Genomic DNA, 13,719 nt, shown 5'->3' with positions numbered 1-13,719 from the left:
GCTATGATTTTAATTTTTTTCAAAGGAGATAGACCATAAAAATTCCTTTATAAAATGTACCAATTCTGTACATTCTCAACTCCAGGAGGAGCCATGCACACACATTTCAGTGTAAACTTTTGCTTTTAGCTGACAGCAAGTATCTGTTGGCTTCTTTGAGGTTTTTTGATAATTTTGATTGATAGAAAATGGAAATATGCTTTGGAGTGACACTGAAAATCTGTTACCTAATAATATTTCATAGGTGTCATCTTCTGTATTACTGCCTCTTACATGGAGCAATCGTGACTTATAACAACTCTTTCTGTGTAATGATTATTTTTACATTACAGTAGGTCGAAGTCACATAAATTATAGACTGAAAGTGAATGCTCATTTTGCTGTTGTGATTGAAGACTGTTTTATAACCTTAAAAAATCTGACTTGAAAGTAGTAAGGATGTAGAAAGAAGTGAAAAAATGAGAGTCCACAAAGAACTAAACCAAAATGAGCACTAAAACCTGTCTGGGACAAATGGCCAGAGCAAATAATGATGAGAGCTGGAAACCTTACACGTTTCATTTGTTTTGAAAAATAATTCTAGTCTTGTATTTCATGAATTCATCCATCCTTTTTTGATTTAAGGTTACAGTGAGCTATATCTACTATTCTTAATTGCATTTGGGACAGATGGTGAATTTTCATTCTTTCTTTTGTAGAACGTTACATGTAATTTGCATCCTCTTCTTAGGGAGTAGGTAATGTCTTATTTTAGTGTACAAATACGTAGTTGGCAGTATTATTGAGCTTGCTCTTTTTTTCTTTTTTTTTTTAATTCTTTGGGCTAGATCAAAGGCACTAGAGAGAATACTGTTGAATTCTGTGAGAAGTGCCTCATCCTGCTGATCCAGCTGGCGACTCAGCATAGATTTGCAATCATCAAACTATTTCAGTGAACAAACATTGATCGTAGTTCTATGTGTTAATCTTGCATACGTTTAAAATATGAATATAGTTCTATAACATGAACGTTCCTTCTTCCTGTATAAGAGAAGAAAAGAACTCGATTAGCTCAGTGAGATCTGACACTTGTCAAACACGAGCAGACAACAGGATGGCTGGCAGCAGGATGCTTGCTGTAGGTGGGCTAGATCCAGCCTGCTTGTGAAAGATTTGGGGTATATCTGTGCAGAATTTAAAAGTCTAAATGGGAAATGACTGTCTTATTTCAATGGCTGTGACAGGACTTACAGAGCACTAATCTAGTAGAGGTGTGCATGGCATTAACCATCGTCAGCCAGATCTTTCCACGGGAGATGATTCCAGCTGTTCTTCCCCTAATAGAAGACAAGCTCCAGCATTCTAAGTACGTATTCATTTACAGAATTTCACGTGGCCTTGTACGGTTGAAGGGCTTAATTTTGTGGGTAGTTTTAGTAAACTGGTGTTTTTTTCTGAGTTGGTCCTTCTAATCGTTACCTTCAGAAATTGTTCCTCTCCTAGTTTTTCTCTTGGATCTGTTGAATTCTGATTTGCAGTCTTGACTGAGTATTGGATAGGTATTCATTTTTTTCATAACCAGTTTTGATAGGTAAATGTAATTGAATTTATCTGCTGGAGTCCTTTTAACAAATACGTGGATGAAGAAGTGTTTGTAGAGTAAGTGGAGAAGCAGGTTGGGATCTTTGGAAGTACTTCACTGATACTTTTTTTCTTTAATAAAGCTCTTTATAGAAACTTTGTTGGTAAGAGTGTATCTGCAGATATCAATACCCTTGAATTGCTTGATTCTTAATTTATAATATCCCATACCCAGAGGATAACATTGTAAGTGTTGTGTTGATTAGAAAGGGAACTGTGGAATGAACTAACTCAGTAACTTCTAGAGAGGTATTTTTTGGAGCTGCACGGGACTACAGCAGATTAGCAGTGTCCGATTTCATTGTTTATTTGGTGGCCATTCTTTTGAATCGTCAACCTGATATCAAGCCCTACTATTCTTTTAAGTTTGTCGCTTCCTCACTTAGATGGTATTTGCGAAGTCATTTGTTATCAAATATGTAAAACATGGGTTCTCATCTCTCTCCGAATCATGATGTTGTGATGGCTGGCCACATAATTTTACATTGCTGGAGAAATAACAAGTGCAAGTTGTTTTGTTAAGTCAAGTACTTAAAATACGCAAGCAGCTTCATCTTGTTTTGTGTAAATCTCATTTCTCTTCAGGGAAATTATCCGAAGAAAAGCTGTTCAAGCTTTATATAAATTCTATCTCATTGCTCCTAACCAAGTTCAGCATATTCATGATAAGTTCCGGAAAGCCTTATGTGACAGGGATGCTGGAGTCATGGCTGCTTCTTTGCATATTTATCTTCAAATGATTAAGGTAGGCAAAGAATTAGAAGCACAACTGAACTTAGGAGCTATTTGTACATTTTTTTTTATTTTAAATACACCGTGTACTGTACAGAAGTTTTGCAGAAGAAACTTACTTGTAATCGTCAGAAGAGTTAATTTATGTGATCATGGATATCTGTGTTACGTTTGTTTGTGCTAGCTCTCCATTTAGGTTGACAGATCCACTTCATGCATGATCTGAATGCTCAGCATCATTGGCATCCTTAGCTAGAGGATCTAACTTCTACAGTGTGTTAAAGGGTTTGCTGAAATTTGCTTGTAAATTTTTTTTTTTTTTACTGTTACCTTCAAGTTACATTCGCTCCCTCTGCAAACGTGTGAGAAAATAGCATAGGTTTAAAGTGAAGAGCTTACAAGTGTTGGGGGATGAGAGTAGAAGTTTGATTTAAAGAAATGAAACCATCAGTGTAGGCATTTTGATCTTACTCAATTTGTGGATTGTTTTTACTTTTGACGTGCTGTATCAAAATATTTGAGTTGTATTACTTTTTCATTATGTAGGAAAACTCATCTGGATACAAGGACTTGACTGGGAGTTTTGTAACAATCCTAAAGCAGGTAGTGGGAGGAAAGCTCCCTATTGACTTCAACTATCACAGCGTGCCAGCACCATGGTTACAAATTCAGCTTTTAAGAATATTGGGGCTGTTAGGAAAAGATGATCCAAGGTAACCAGACCTTTTTCTGTAATTAATATTTTGAAGGTACAAAGAATACAGTCATGACCTGTACCTCATAGACAGCTTTCTGGGTTTTTTTAATGAGAGGATTTCAGTATTGAACTTCTTATACATTTGTTATTAACCAATACCGTGAGCAGATACTTTTTAAACTGCAAAATCAGTTTCTTAGCTTCTGGATTGGCTAAACAGTTGATCATTGTGGAATATGCTTGAAATATATTTTTGCTGGGACGTCTGTTACTGGGTTACCAAACAACCGTGTGAAAATCCAGAGTAAAGATGGTTTAAAAAGTGGTGTCATTTTGTGAGGACCTAGTTGTCTGTGATCCTTTTCCTGTTTTATTTTTTTATACAAGCAGTGAGGGAAGTGGTTTTTATTCTTGTGATACGGTAAATGTTTCTTTTGAAAGCTGCAAACATCTTGTTAGATGCCATTTAGAAACATGTTATAGGGCTCTTCCATGTTAAAGCGAATCCACGGATATGAATAATTTGTGTTACAGGTTCCAATACTAGTGTTTGAGCTGTTTGGCAAAATAAGACTACATGCTTGTTAGTGCTGCAAATAATTTTAAATATTTTTTTTCTTGTTAAACAGGACAAGCGAATTGATGTATGATGTTCTAGATGAATCTCTAAGAAGAGCAGAGATAAATCATAATATTACATATGGTGGGTGAGGTTATTTTATGTAATTGTCAGTATTTGGAAGGATTTAAAATGTGAGTAGTTGATGGTGCTGAAATACATATGCAATACTTCTGAAAAATCTAATTCTATTCTTAATATACAACTGTATTCTTAAGTGTCCAACTAGTAAATGGTAAAACAAGTGATACATTGCTGTACAGCGCAGTTTTTTATCATTGAAGTAAAACATTTTTATTTACTGGGAATTCATCTTGACTGAAAAGCCTCTATCCTATGGTTGCATTGTCCTTGGCCTTAAATACAGAAAGTCAGTTTCTTCATGAAGGCTCTTATTGGCCATTGCTTAAGCAGAAATAAATGATAAAAGAAAAATCCTAGTGATACAGCCCTGTTTATTAGAAATGCTTAGATCTTCTTTTCACTGCCCTGAGAAAGGCAATAAAAAGTGTGCAAGAGTGACAGCATCAGTTCTTTACAGCTGTGTAGGGCTTTTCCTCCAGCCACAGTTAATAAAAATTGCACCTCGAGAGTTCAGTGATAGTGATGCCTGTGAAAATATGTTTTTGGCACACACCTCAATGTAAAATTTCTAGAACATGATAGAAGACTATGTAAATTTTATTATCTTCTCAGCAGAGAACGCTGTATTTGTTGTTAGAACAAAGCAGAAGGAATAATTGTACTGTTAAGTTTTTCTAATAAAAAGCTGAGCAATTTATTTGGATTTTTCTTTGCCTTCCCCTCCCCAGGTCTTAATACCTCCCCAGAAACCCAGATCTGATGTTCTAGAACCCTACATTAAGAGCTGTTTCACTATTAAAATAACTAAACCCCCCCCATTACTTTATTGTTAAAGTAAAGCCCCATAGATGTTGCCAAAGTACCTGTGCTAATGGAATGGAAGGAAAATTGAGACTTTTTTTAAAACAACGCTGAGGAAGGGGGAAAAAAAAAGAACGTGGCCCAAAGCTCTAGATGTCTAATGCCTACTTGACACATATTTTGTAAAGCATTGTGTAAGCTTCACTTCCACTACAAAGGGAAGCTTTGGGGAAGTATTCTTTTTTAGTCAATAATACATGAGGAAGCATCTGTCAGACGTTTAGTGTATTCAGTTTATTGCTTCTATTCTTTTAGGCGAGAACATGCAAGATACTGGGAGGTGTGTTGCCTTATAATACAGACGATTTGCACTTGCAGTTGCTAAGAGTTAAACAGTAAATTTGTTTTAAGCACTTAAGGGGCCAAAGCGGGCAGTTTATTATGATTTATACAAGGACATAGAATGTAGGTATGTAGTTTTTGTTCACATATGATAAGCTTTTTATAAAGCTTTAGTTGACGATCCCAGATAAAAGAAAAATGTAATTGAGCTATTACTCTTTCTTACACAAAGTCCTTGGTTATTGCATGTTTCTTGCTTCTTGTAGGCAAGTTGTTAATATGCTAGTCTTTCTCAGATTTAGTTTTGTAATGCTTAAGAAGAGTAGGTGGTTGTCTACTGGACAATTTAGTTAGAGACTGAGTTACAAGAACAACTGAAAATTACATCATGATTTTAAATGCCAATTCACTTGGGGAGAGTAACTTGGTCTGAATCTTTGCCCAAATTGCTGCCACAAAGGATTAATTACTTTGTGTGTTGTTCAGTTTACTTCTAGCTTTTTCTCAAACAACTATGCAAAGTTGTTTTTCTTTTTAATAAGGATGTTCTTGGGATGATTTTGGCTGTCAGCAGTAGCTAAGACATCATATGAATTACTGAAAAATATTTTGTCTCAAATCCTTTATAGTTGCCCATTGGCCTTCTAAAGACCATCCTGGCCCAGACCCTTGAGCACCTATAGGAGACTTCAAGGTTGGAAGAACTTTAAGGACAGAAAGCTGTATGCACAATGGCAAAGGCTAATAAAAAAATACGTATATAATGAAGGAGATAGTCTTTCATCTTGTTTTTACTTATGTCAGTAGGTACTCTGCAGTTAGATTCAGTGGGGGTGGGACAACAATGCAAATCCTTGATAGAGTCAATGAGCTTGTTTGCTTGTTAAAAATTTTTGCATTATAGAAGTATTTAATACACACTAATTGTGTGTCCTTTCCCTCCCCCGCAGCCATCTTGTTTGAATGTGTCCAAACAATTTATACAATTCATCCCAAAACTGAACTACTTGAAAAGGCTGCCAAGTGCATTGGAAAATTTGTTTTGTCACCCAAAATTAATTTGAAATACTTAGGTAAGGATACCTGGTTTCATTAAGATGCTTTTAATTTGATCATAGTAGTATACATTCTCTTATATCATGTCCAATCACTTATATTCTAGGTTTAAAGGCTCTGACCTATGTTATCCAGCAGGATCCTAAGCTGGCACTTCAGCACCAGATGACAATAATTGAATGTCTGGACCATCCAGATCCCATTATTAAAAGGGAGGTCAGTGAATTTTTAAACATCAAAAATGAAGTTAGTTTTTAAGATGGGTGATAGGTTTTCTAAAATGAGTAGTGTGAAAGGCATATTATATCTCAGTTATTGTGAGAACAGTTATGAACAATATTCATGTGACAAGCCGTGTAGATAAGCAGTGTATTGCATTTAAGACTTGCCAAATGAAGACAGTTGCTCAATTTGGCATCATGCTAAAGTGTTTCTGTTTGCCTGTTTCCTTTTTTGAGTCATCAGAGCCAATTAAATGTATCTTTTGCTTTCTCTTTCAGACTTTAGAGCTTCTCTATAGAATTACAAACGGACAGAATGTAATTGTCATTGTTCAGAAGATGCTTGACTACTTAAAAGAAAGCAAGGAAGAATATGCTATCATCAACTTAGTTGGCAAAATAGCAGAACTAGCTGAGAAATATCCTTTTATTTTTCTGAACTAGCTGAGAAATATCCTTTTATTTTTCTGAAGCGTTGGCGTCAGAGCTCAGGCAAATGTAGCATTTGTACCTTTCAAAGCATCTTTCGTGATCTTTTGAAGTAGGAAGTGTTACAGCTGTGCTTTCTACTCTTTCAAATGCAAAAGAAAATGCATGCAAAAATGACCACAGTTTTTCTTGTATTTCACTGAGAGAAAGTAATGGCACTTGAAATATTTTATTTTGGCTTTGGAGTTTAGCATTAAAACCTTGTATATTTAAATTAAAACTTTGAAGTCTTACACCACTGCATGGAGAGAGATGCCTCAGTGATACAATTGAGTGCTGTTCTCTAGTTGTGGGAATGATCTTCCTATTGGAGAACTCTTCATTGGTGTATGGATTTTAAGAATAACACATTTTCATAGAAATAAAGAAAAGATTATTTAACTATGCTAAGAAGATGAAAGTGATGATTAGGTGTTTGGCATATGGTGGGCATTGCTGTTTAGACTTGGCATTGCCTGATTTTCTGTACGTATTCTTGTCTGATAATTTGAGTTGTAAGCTCTTTCTAACAGAGAGCTCCCTTACCATCCTGTTTGTACACTGCTTGGCACAGAGAGTAGTGTAAAAAAGTCATGCAGTATGCAAAAATAAGGCAATAATATTAATGTTGCTGTACTGTTGAAAATTTCCATTCAGTAAGTGCATTTTCAGGATTTATTTGAGGGAAGGCAGAAGCCAACTTCCGAAGTTAGCAAAGGCTGGTCAAATTTTAAATATATAAAAAACACCAATGTTGCCTTCTGTGGGGTACTTCAAAATGTTTATTGTTTTTCACTGAATCAACAGCAAAATACTGCTGAAAAGAACAGCTAGGCTATCATTGATCAAGTGATACTGGGTAAATGAGCTCAAAAGATTATGCTGGAAAGTTAGCACGGAACAAGTGTGAACTTAAAATACAGTAGGACAGGTTTCCAGAGCTAAATCCTTGTGTGAACACGTAACTGTTCCTACTCTGTGAAGTCTACTTAAACTCTTATTTTTCACTCTAACATTTATTCATGCACAACTTAAGATGTACCGATTGGCAAGCCAGCAAATTGCACATAATGGATAGCTGTGAAGTTCATGCGTGGGCTTTTTCAACAGGGCAGTAATTTAAGACTTCTCTACCTGACCGCCAGTTTTCATAAGTTTACAGGAAACACTTATAGAGGAATATTTCCTCTGCGGTTACACTGAGCTGATACTTGACCATCAGGCCCCCAACTTCCTGGGGAGAGCAAGATGGGCAGCTTATTTGGGGAAAACTTGTTTGCTTAGAAAATGCACTAAAAAAGAAAGAAAAAGTTACGCCTTAGCACTTCATTCCTTAACATCTGGACACGTATGCCCCTGACAATGAGTGGTTCATCCAAACAATGAATGCCGTGTTTTCAGTTGGAGGTGATGTTGTGCACCCTGATATCCCAAACAACTTTCTGAGGCTGTTGGCTGAAGGTGCGTAACTCCCCGAATGCTCTGAAGAATTAGACAGGTTCCTTAATCATCTGGCTTTTTTTCTTAAAATGCACTTTGAAATATTTGATGGGAGGTGTTATTTGCATTTCAGGCAAAGTATGTATTGTTTTCTGTCTAGGATTTGATGATGGAAAAGAAGATGATCAGCTACGGATGTATGCAGTGCAGTCTTATTTAGCATTACTTGAAGAGGAGGATGCATTGTATCCACAGAAATTCTTTCAAGTTATGAGTTGGGTAAGGTAGACACATGGTCAACATTGAATACACAGATATGAGGAAACTGCCAAAGGTGGTGATGTTCTTATTTTTTAACTGTTTTATTTTTAGTCATGAATATTCTGTTTTTACTTGAAGTCAAAATAATATGCTGAAATCTATTTTTAGTGACCTCTTTTGGTGCCCAAGGACTACTTAGCTTGTTACAGTTTGTGGGAAAGCTGACTTGCTCCCTTTAAGGCAGGTGACTATTGGAATGGCTGAGCAGCCACGTGAAGCATGCTGAGAGCCTTTCTGTCTTCATCAGGATTAGGCCAGATGTGGTTGTGGAATGCATTTTTAGCCTTGCAGGTGACTGGCCAAGTGCTATGTTAGTATTGTCTGGCACCTGGGTAAGCTTCAGCTTCCACCCAAGGAAGAGGCTGCAGTATGAGCAAATCATGTTTTGTAAGGGCGTAATTGCAATGTTTAGCTTTCTTTTCAAGACAGCTCTTTGATTTTTTTTTTTAAGAAGCTAAAAGTTGGAGTCTGCGGTGGTAAACACAAAGATAATTTCAAGCCTTTGACATTTAAAACACAGAATGGTAAAGAAATAATTTAGAATGTGTTTAAATAATAGTTTCTTGAATGTGAGGTAGATTTTATTGTGTTGTTATTTAGTACTACATTCTAATTTCAGAACGGAAAGCACTGCTCTGTGTGACTAAATGCATATTTTGTCTGTTCTTTGTGAGTAGGTGTTGGGGGAATATTCCAGCCTTGTTACAGATGTTGACCCAGAAGTTATTTTGACAAAGCTACACAGCCTGTTGAAGAAGACTTTTGTTACTTCTGAAACTAAAGTGTGGATAATGGCTGCAGTCACCAAGATAGCATCACGTACCTCCTGTTCGAAAACAGTTGACAAAATAATCCAAGAATTCAGCAGCTCTTTAGACACCTACATGAGACAATATGCCTTTGAATTGAAGCATCTGTGTGAAGACAAAGCCCTGATGAAAAACTTGCTTCCATTTGATGCTAGTTGCAACGACATAGTGGTAAGACAGCTGCAGTGTGTGTTCATGAACCTCTTTGTAGTTCGGGGGGTTGAATATTTTGGTAAAAAGTGTTTTCAAAATGAATTATATTTGACAGTTCTGACTGCCAGTCTTCAGTCTGCTTAAAGTGAGTTTTAGGAAACATACTTTTTCAGGCATATGCGATGAATTGTAATGTTCTACACTGAAAGATAAAAAACCATGGTGTTTAGATAGTAAGCTGGAGTAGCATTTAACAAAATTATGATTTCATACACTGATTTTTTTGTTGTGTGTGGGTTTTTTTTTTTTTTTTTCTTTCAGGACAAGTTAGGCCTGCTTTAGTGATATGGTACTGCTTTTCAATTCAAACAATTTGCCTCCTATTTAGAAACTACTGATCTTGACATTGAAATGTCCATAATAAATGATGGAAAACAGTATTGATATTGCTGAGGTGTGGGGGGGTTGTATTCAGTATCTTCATATAACGGTAGGATCAGCCATTTTGGGAAAACTCCACTCTGCTTTTTTTTCTTTTTTTCTTGTTTAGACAAAAAAATCAATAGCGGAGGAGTTACGTTACAAATCTCTAGCTCAAAGTCTGTTTCAACATACTTGCTTAACAATTTCTGTTAATACAGTAGCTTTACTGGTAGATATGGGAGATGTGAGACAGAAGATCCTGACTCGCTGGTAAAACACAATATTCTTCTGGTAACATCAGGCTCATGTATAGAAAATATTTTCATTGCTTTCTCACTTTTCTTAATTCTGTGTAGGTAGATGCTTCCTTATCTTTTCTGGATGGGTTTGTGGCTGAGGGGCTTGGTCGTGGTGCAGCACCATATAAGCCTCATCACCAGAGACAAGAGGAGAAACTTTCTCAGGAAAAAGGTGACTGTTAGTTTACTGCATTTATTAAATAGCTGGTAAATATTAACAAACAATCTAAGTGTACAGTTCATATTATTTCTTAAAGTAATGTTATCTTAATACATCTCTTGTCTGTCGACTTAGCTAGGTTCAACTTAGATTTTAGTTCCACATCTGTCTAGCCGGTATATGTAACTGTTCATTTATCATAGGTTGCTGTTCTGGAGATGAGAACGTTTCTCTGTTGGTCTATGGGATTTGAAATTTATGGGGATTATTAAAGTGAAAGCAAAGGATTCCTAACTTTACTATACTGAGCACGTAACCTTGACTGTGGAATTATGGTTTGCAGTAGTAACCATTGTCAACTTATTTTATGACACAAATCTTACATTTCTTACCTAGTGCAGGTACAGATAAAACAGCAGTATGTGCTTTTATTTATTTAAAAATACCCCAAAACTTTACCTATAGTGCATTTTTTTTATTTGTACTTTTTTCCATGGAAATACTAGTTTACTTTATTATAGCCAGTCACGTAACGATTTCTTTTAGACACTTCTGAATGATTCACTTTGAGGTTGGAAAGCTTTTCTAAAACATTCTTTGGCTTGGCTTTACTGTTGAGGAATTGAAAAATTAGTCTCATACACTGCATTATCTACAATTAAATTCTTATTTTTAAAAGAAGATTTTGACTGTGCAGGTTAATGCATACAATAAATAATATTGTCCATGTGCTTGCATGTGTAGCTTGGCAGAATTTAACACTTTTCCGAGATAACTATAAATTGAGAGTATTACCTCTACAGCCTCTAGTTTAAGCCTGCTAGAAAATTCAAAATTGTGGTGGAGAAATGTTGAACAAGGTCAAATATGTTGAAACTGAATATTCTATACTGTTTTTTCCATGCATGTAAAGCCCAATGAGGGATACAGTCTACTGTATGTCAGACTGAGCTCATAATAGTGCTTCATACTGAGGTGTTGAGAACGAAATTGGTGGGTTTTACTGCTGAAGAGCATCTGTTTAGCACTCTGGTGTTTGCAGTGTTCTTAAAATTTTGCAGGGAAGCCATTGTAGGAACTGGATTATGAACTGCTGTTTTTTTCTCGGTAGTCACAAGTACCGATTAGCATCTTCCACTGGTTCATAAATATTCTAGGAGGTAAGATATAGGTGAGGTGAATATAAAATATTCAGAGATATTTTAAAAGGGGAGTCCACTGAGTTTATTGAAATTCTTTGTTTATAGATAACTAAATTTATGGGTTGGTAGAGTTTGAATATGCTTTATGTGGATGCTGTTTATCACAAAGCCCCTTGGATCTCTGTTCCTTCTTGCTTCTTTATGGGACAGGACGCTTCCTTAGCACTGCCTTCTCCTTTATCAGGAGACTTCTCTCATCCCAGATGCTCAACAGCTTTGCCCTGCTGCTTCACTTTGCTGGGAAGAAGAAACTGTAAGGCTGGGGTGGAGATGAGGGAAAGGGACTGTACCCCTTGATAGTTCCAGGGCTGCAAGGAGAGTCTGCGGTGTGTTTCGTACGTAACAATGACTGTTTATGTTATAGTCCAAAACAATTTTTAGAAGCTATTCAAACTACATTTTGATTCGTAAAGCATAGCTAAGGTGGCTGGTTCTGAATCCTGATTTGCAAGTCTTAGTGAAAATGACTTATCACCCAAGGTGTCAAGTGTGTTTGCAGAGCAGGCAGTGATATACGGACATGATGCTGTGGACTCAAAAATGTTACTTAGGCTCGTGAACAAATGGAAAAGCTCACTTATTTAGATCCAGTGCAGTACTTCTGTCTACAAATAAATACTAAGCATCGGCAGATGTTTTAGTGATAGGCTATAGTCCCTAATAAAGTCCCTATTTCTGTTTAATTTCGGTATTTAAAACCAAATACCAAATGAATACATGTTTTAGATAAATCCTCTGTGTGTCTAAAAAACTTATTTGAGAACAGAAACATCCATTTTTAATGAGGATAGGAGCCTGAGAAGTGCAGCAGTATAGCACATCTATTTTCAGAAGATAGATTTCTTTCTTACCTTTTTATGCCTCGTTGTAATTTTAAGATTCTGTCTTGCAGCTCTGAATTTTGAACCTTATGGATTGTCATTTGCTTCAAGTGTGTCCTCATCTGGCATCACCGGCAGACAGTCCCCCACTGGTTTGTCTTTTGGTTCTGATACATCTGGTAATAGTGCTGAGGCAGGGCATAAAGGGTGAGTTAATTTGTGTTTGAAATGAAGTACGTTTAAGCTTCTGTTCTTGTCGGTATCACGTGTCTTTGCTTCTTCATTACATGGAACTAAAAAGAATACAGTTGAACCTGGAAACCTCCATCATGTAAGAAGAAATTCAGATGGTGTATTCTTTGAAATAACTAGGAAAAAAAGCTAATGCAGTCAGACTGTGTTTTCCGCTTTCTTCACAAAGTACAAATTAAGTGATAGTTAATGCAGTAAAATTGGGATGGGATTACCTGATGACTACATGCTTAAGTATTTTTTTTTTCCTCTGGCTTCTTTCTTTTTCTTACAGGCTACACTTTTTATGGGCTTACAATAATGTGCCTTTTAAGGAAACTTTTTTAGATAAAAGTGAGGCTAAGATTCGCAGTGTAAGATACTCCTTAAGCTTTAGAACACTACAAATAAATTCCATATCCATAGTTTCATACAAATTAATAACTTCATTTATACTCTGGCAAATTGGTATGCAGGAAACCTTGGAAGCTTTTTCAGATTCTTTAACCAATTTGTGTAAGAAAATTTGAGGGAGGCTTTTAGGTGTAGGACTTGCAGCATTTAGCCTGTGTCTGTTGAATTAACTTCTGCTACAGTTCAGGGTGTCTGAGAACATGAACGCTTTTCATAAGAAATAAAAATACTTTCCAGGTCTCTTCTGATTTTCAGTCTTTTACATTAACTTCAGTTATTTTTAAGGAATCAGCAATAGAACTATTTAAATATACTTAGAGATTCCCAGAATCTTTCTCCTGGGGAGAAAGAAAGATGCCACGTTGCTTGCATTCACTTTTTAAAAATTATTCAAATACATTATAAATGTGATCTGAAACTCTGGATGGAGCTGGCAAACACAGTCTGCTACTGGCTGCAGGTGTCTAATGCTGACTTAGCATGGGTCTATACTTAGGACTATATAGCCTAGTCCAAGTTTCCATTTGCGGAGTGTTTTAAAAGTAATGAATGACATTACTACCATAGAACTTCATGCAGATGCAAAAGTGTTCATTTATATTCCACTACTCGCTGTGTATATCAAAGTACCAAAGTTGTGAGTGGTGTTTAAAGGAGAGCGTTGGCACTTTTTTGTGAATGTGGTGTTCATACGGTTGATCCTGCTTTTTGTTTGCCTTTTTAGGACAAATACTCTGAAACTTGAGGGAGTATGCAAGCTATGGGGAAAAGAAGGCTATCTTCCAAAGAAAGAAAACAAAGTAGGG

The 13,719-nt window shown here is 36.2% G+C and overlaps 1 protein-coding gene across 1 annotated transcript in view; it reads left to right on the top strand.

Moving 5' to 3' along the window:
- The window catches only part of AP4E1 (adaptor-related protein complex 4, epsilon 1 subunit), a 23,939-nt gene that overhangs the window by 4,039 nt on the left and 6,181 nt on the right, over positions 1-13,719 (top strand). Inside the window, 14 exon segments of the mRNA XM_009330958.1 lie at positions 1,224-1,345; positions 2,206-2,365; positions 2,899-3,065; positions 3,679-3,752; positions 5,846-5,968; positions 6,058-6,167; positions 6,452-6,591; positions 7,989-8,101; positions 8,241-8,359; positions 9,079-9,381; positions 10,143-10,257; positions 12,340-12,475; positions 13,638-13,715; positions 13,717-13,719. The exon segment at positions 13,717-13,719 is cut by the window's right edge and continues 169 nt beyond it. Of these exon segments, the coding sequence (XP_009329233.1) occupies positions 1,224-1,345; positions 2,206-2,365; positions 2,899-3,065; positions 3,679-3,752; positions 5,846-5,968; positions 6,058-6,167; positions 6,452-6,591; positions 7,989-8,101; positions 8,241-8,359; positions 9,079-9,381; positions 10,143-10,257; positions 12,340-12,475; positions 13,638-13,715; positions 13,717-13,719 (1,763 nt within the window).

The sequence above is a fragment of the Pygoscelis adeliae genome, unplaced genomic scaffold (assembly GCF_000699105.1).
Source record: "Pygoscelis adeliae isolate BGI_AS28 unplaced genomic scaffold, ASM69910v1 Scaffold318, whole genome shotgun sequence".
In the NCBI taxonomy this organism is placed as follows: Eukaryota; Metazoa; Chordata; class Aves; order Sphenisciformes; family Spheniscidae; genus Pygoscelis; species Pygoscelis adeliae.
Note: the sequence above shows the minus strand (reverse complement) of the source record. Positions and strands in the feature narration are given on the sequence as shown.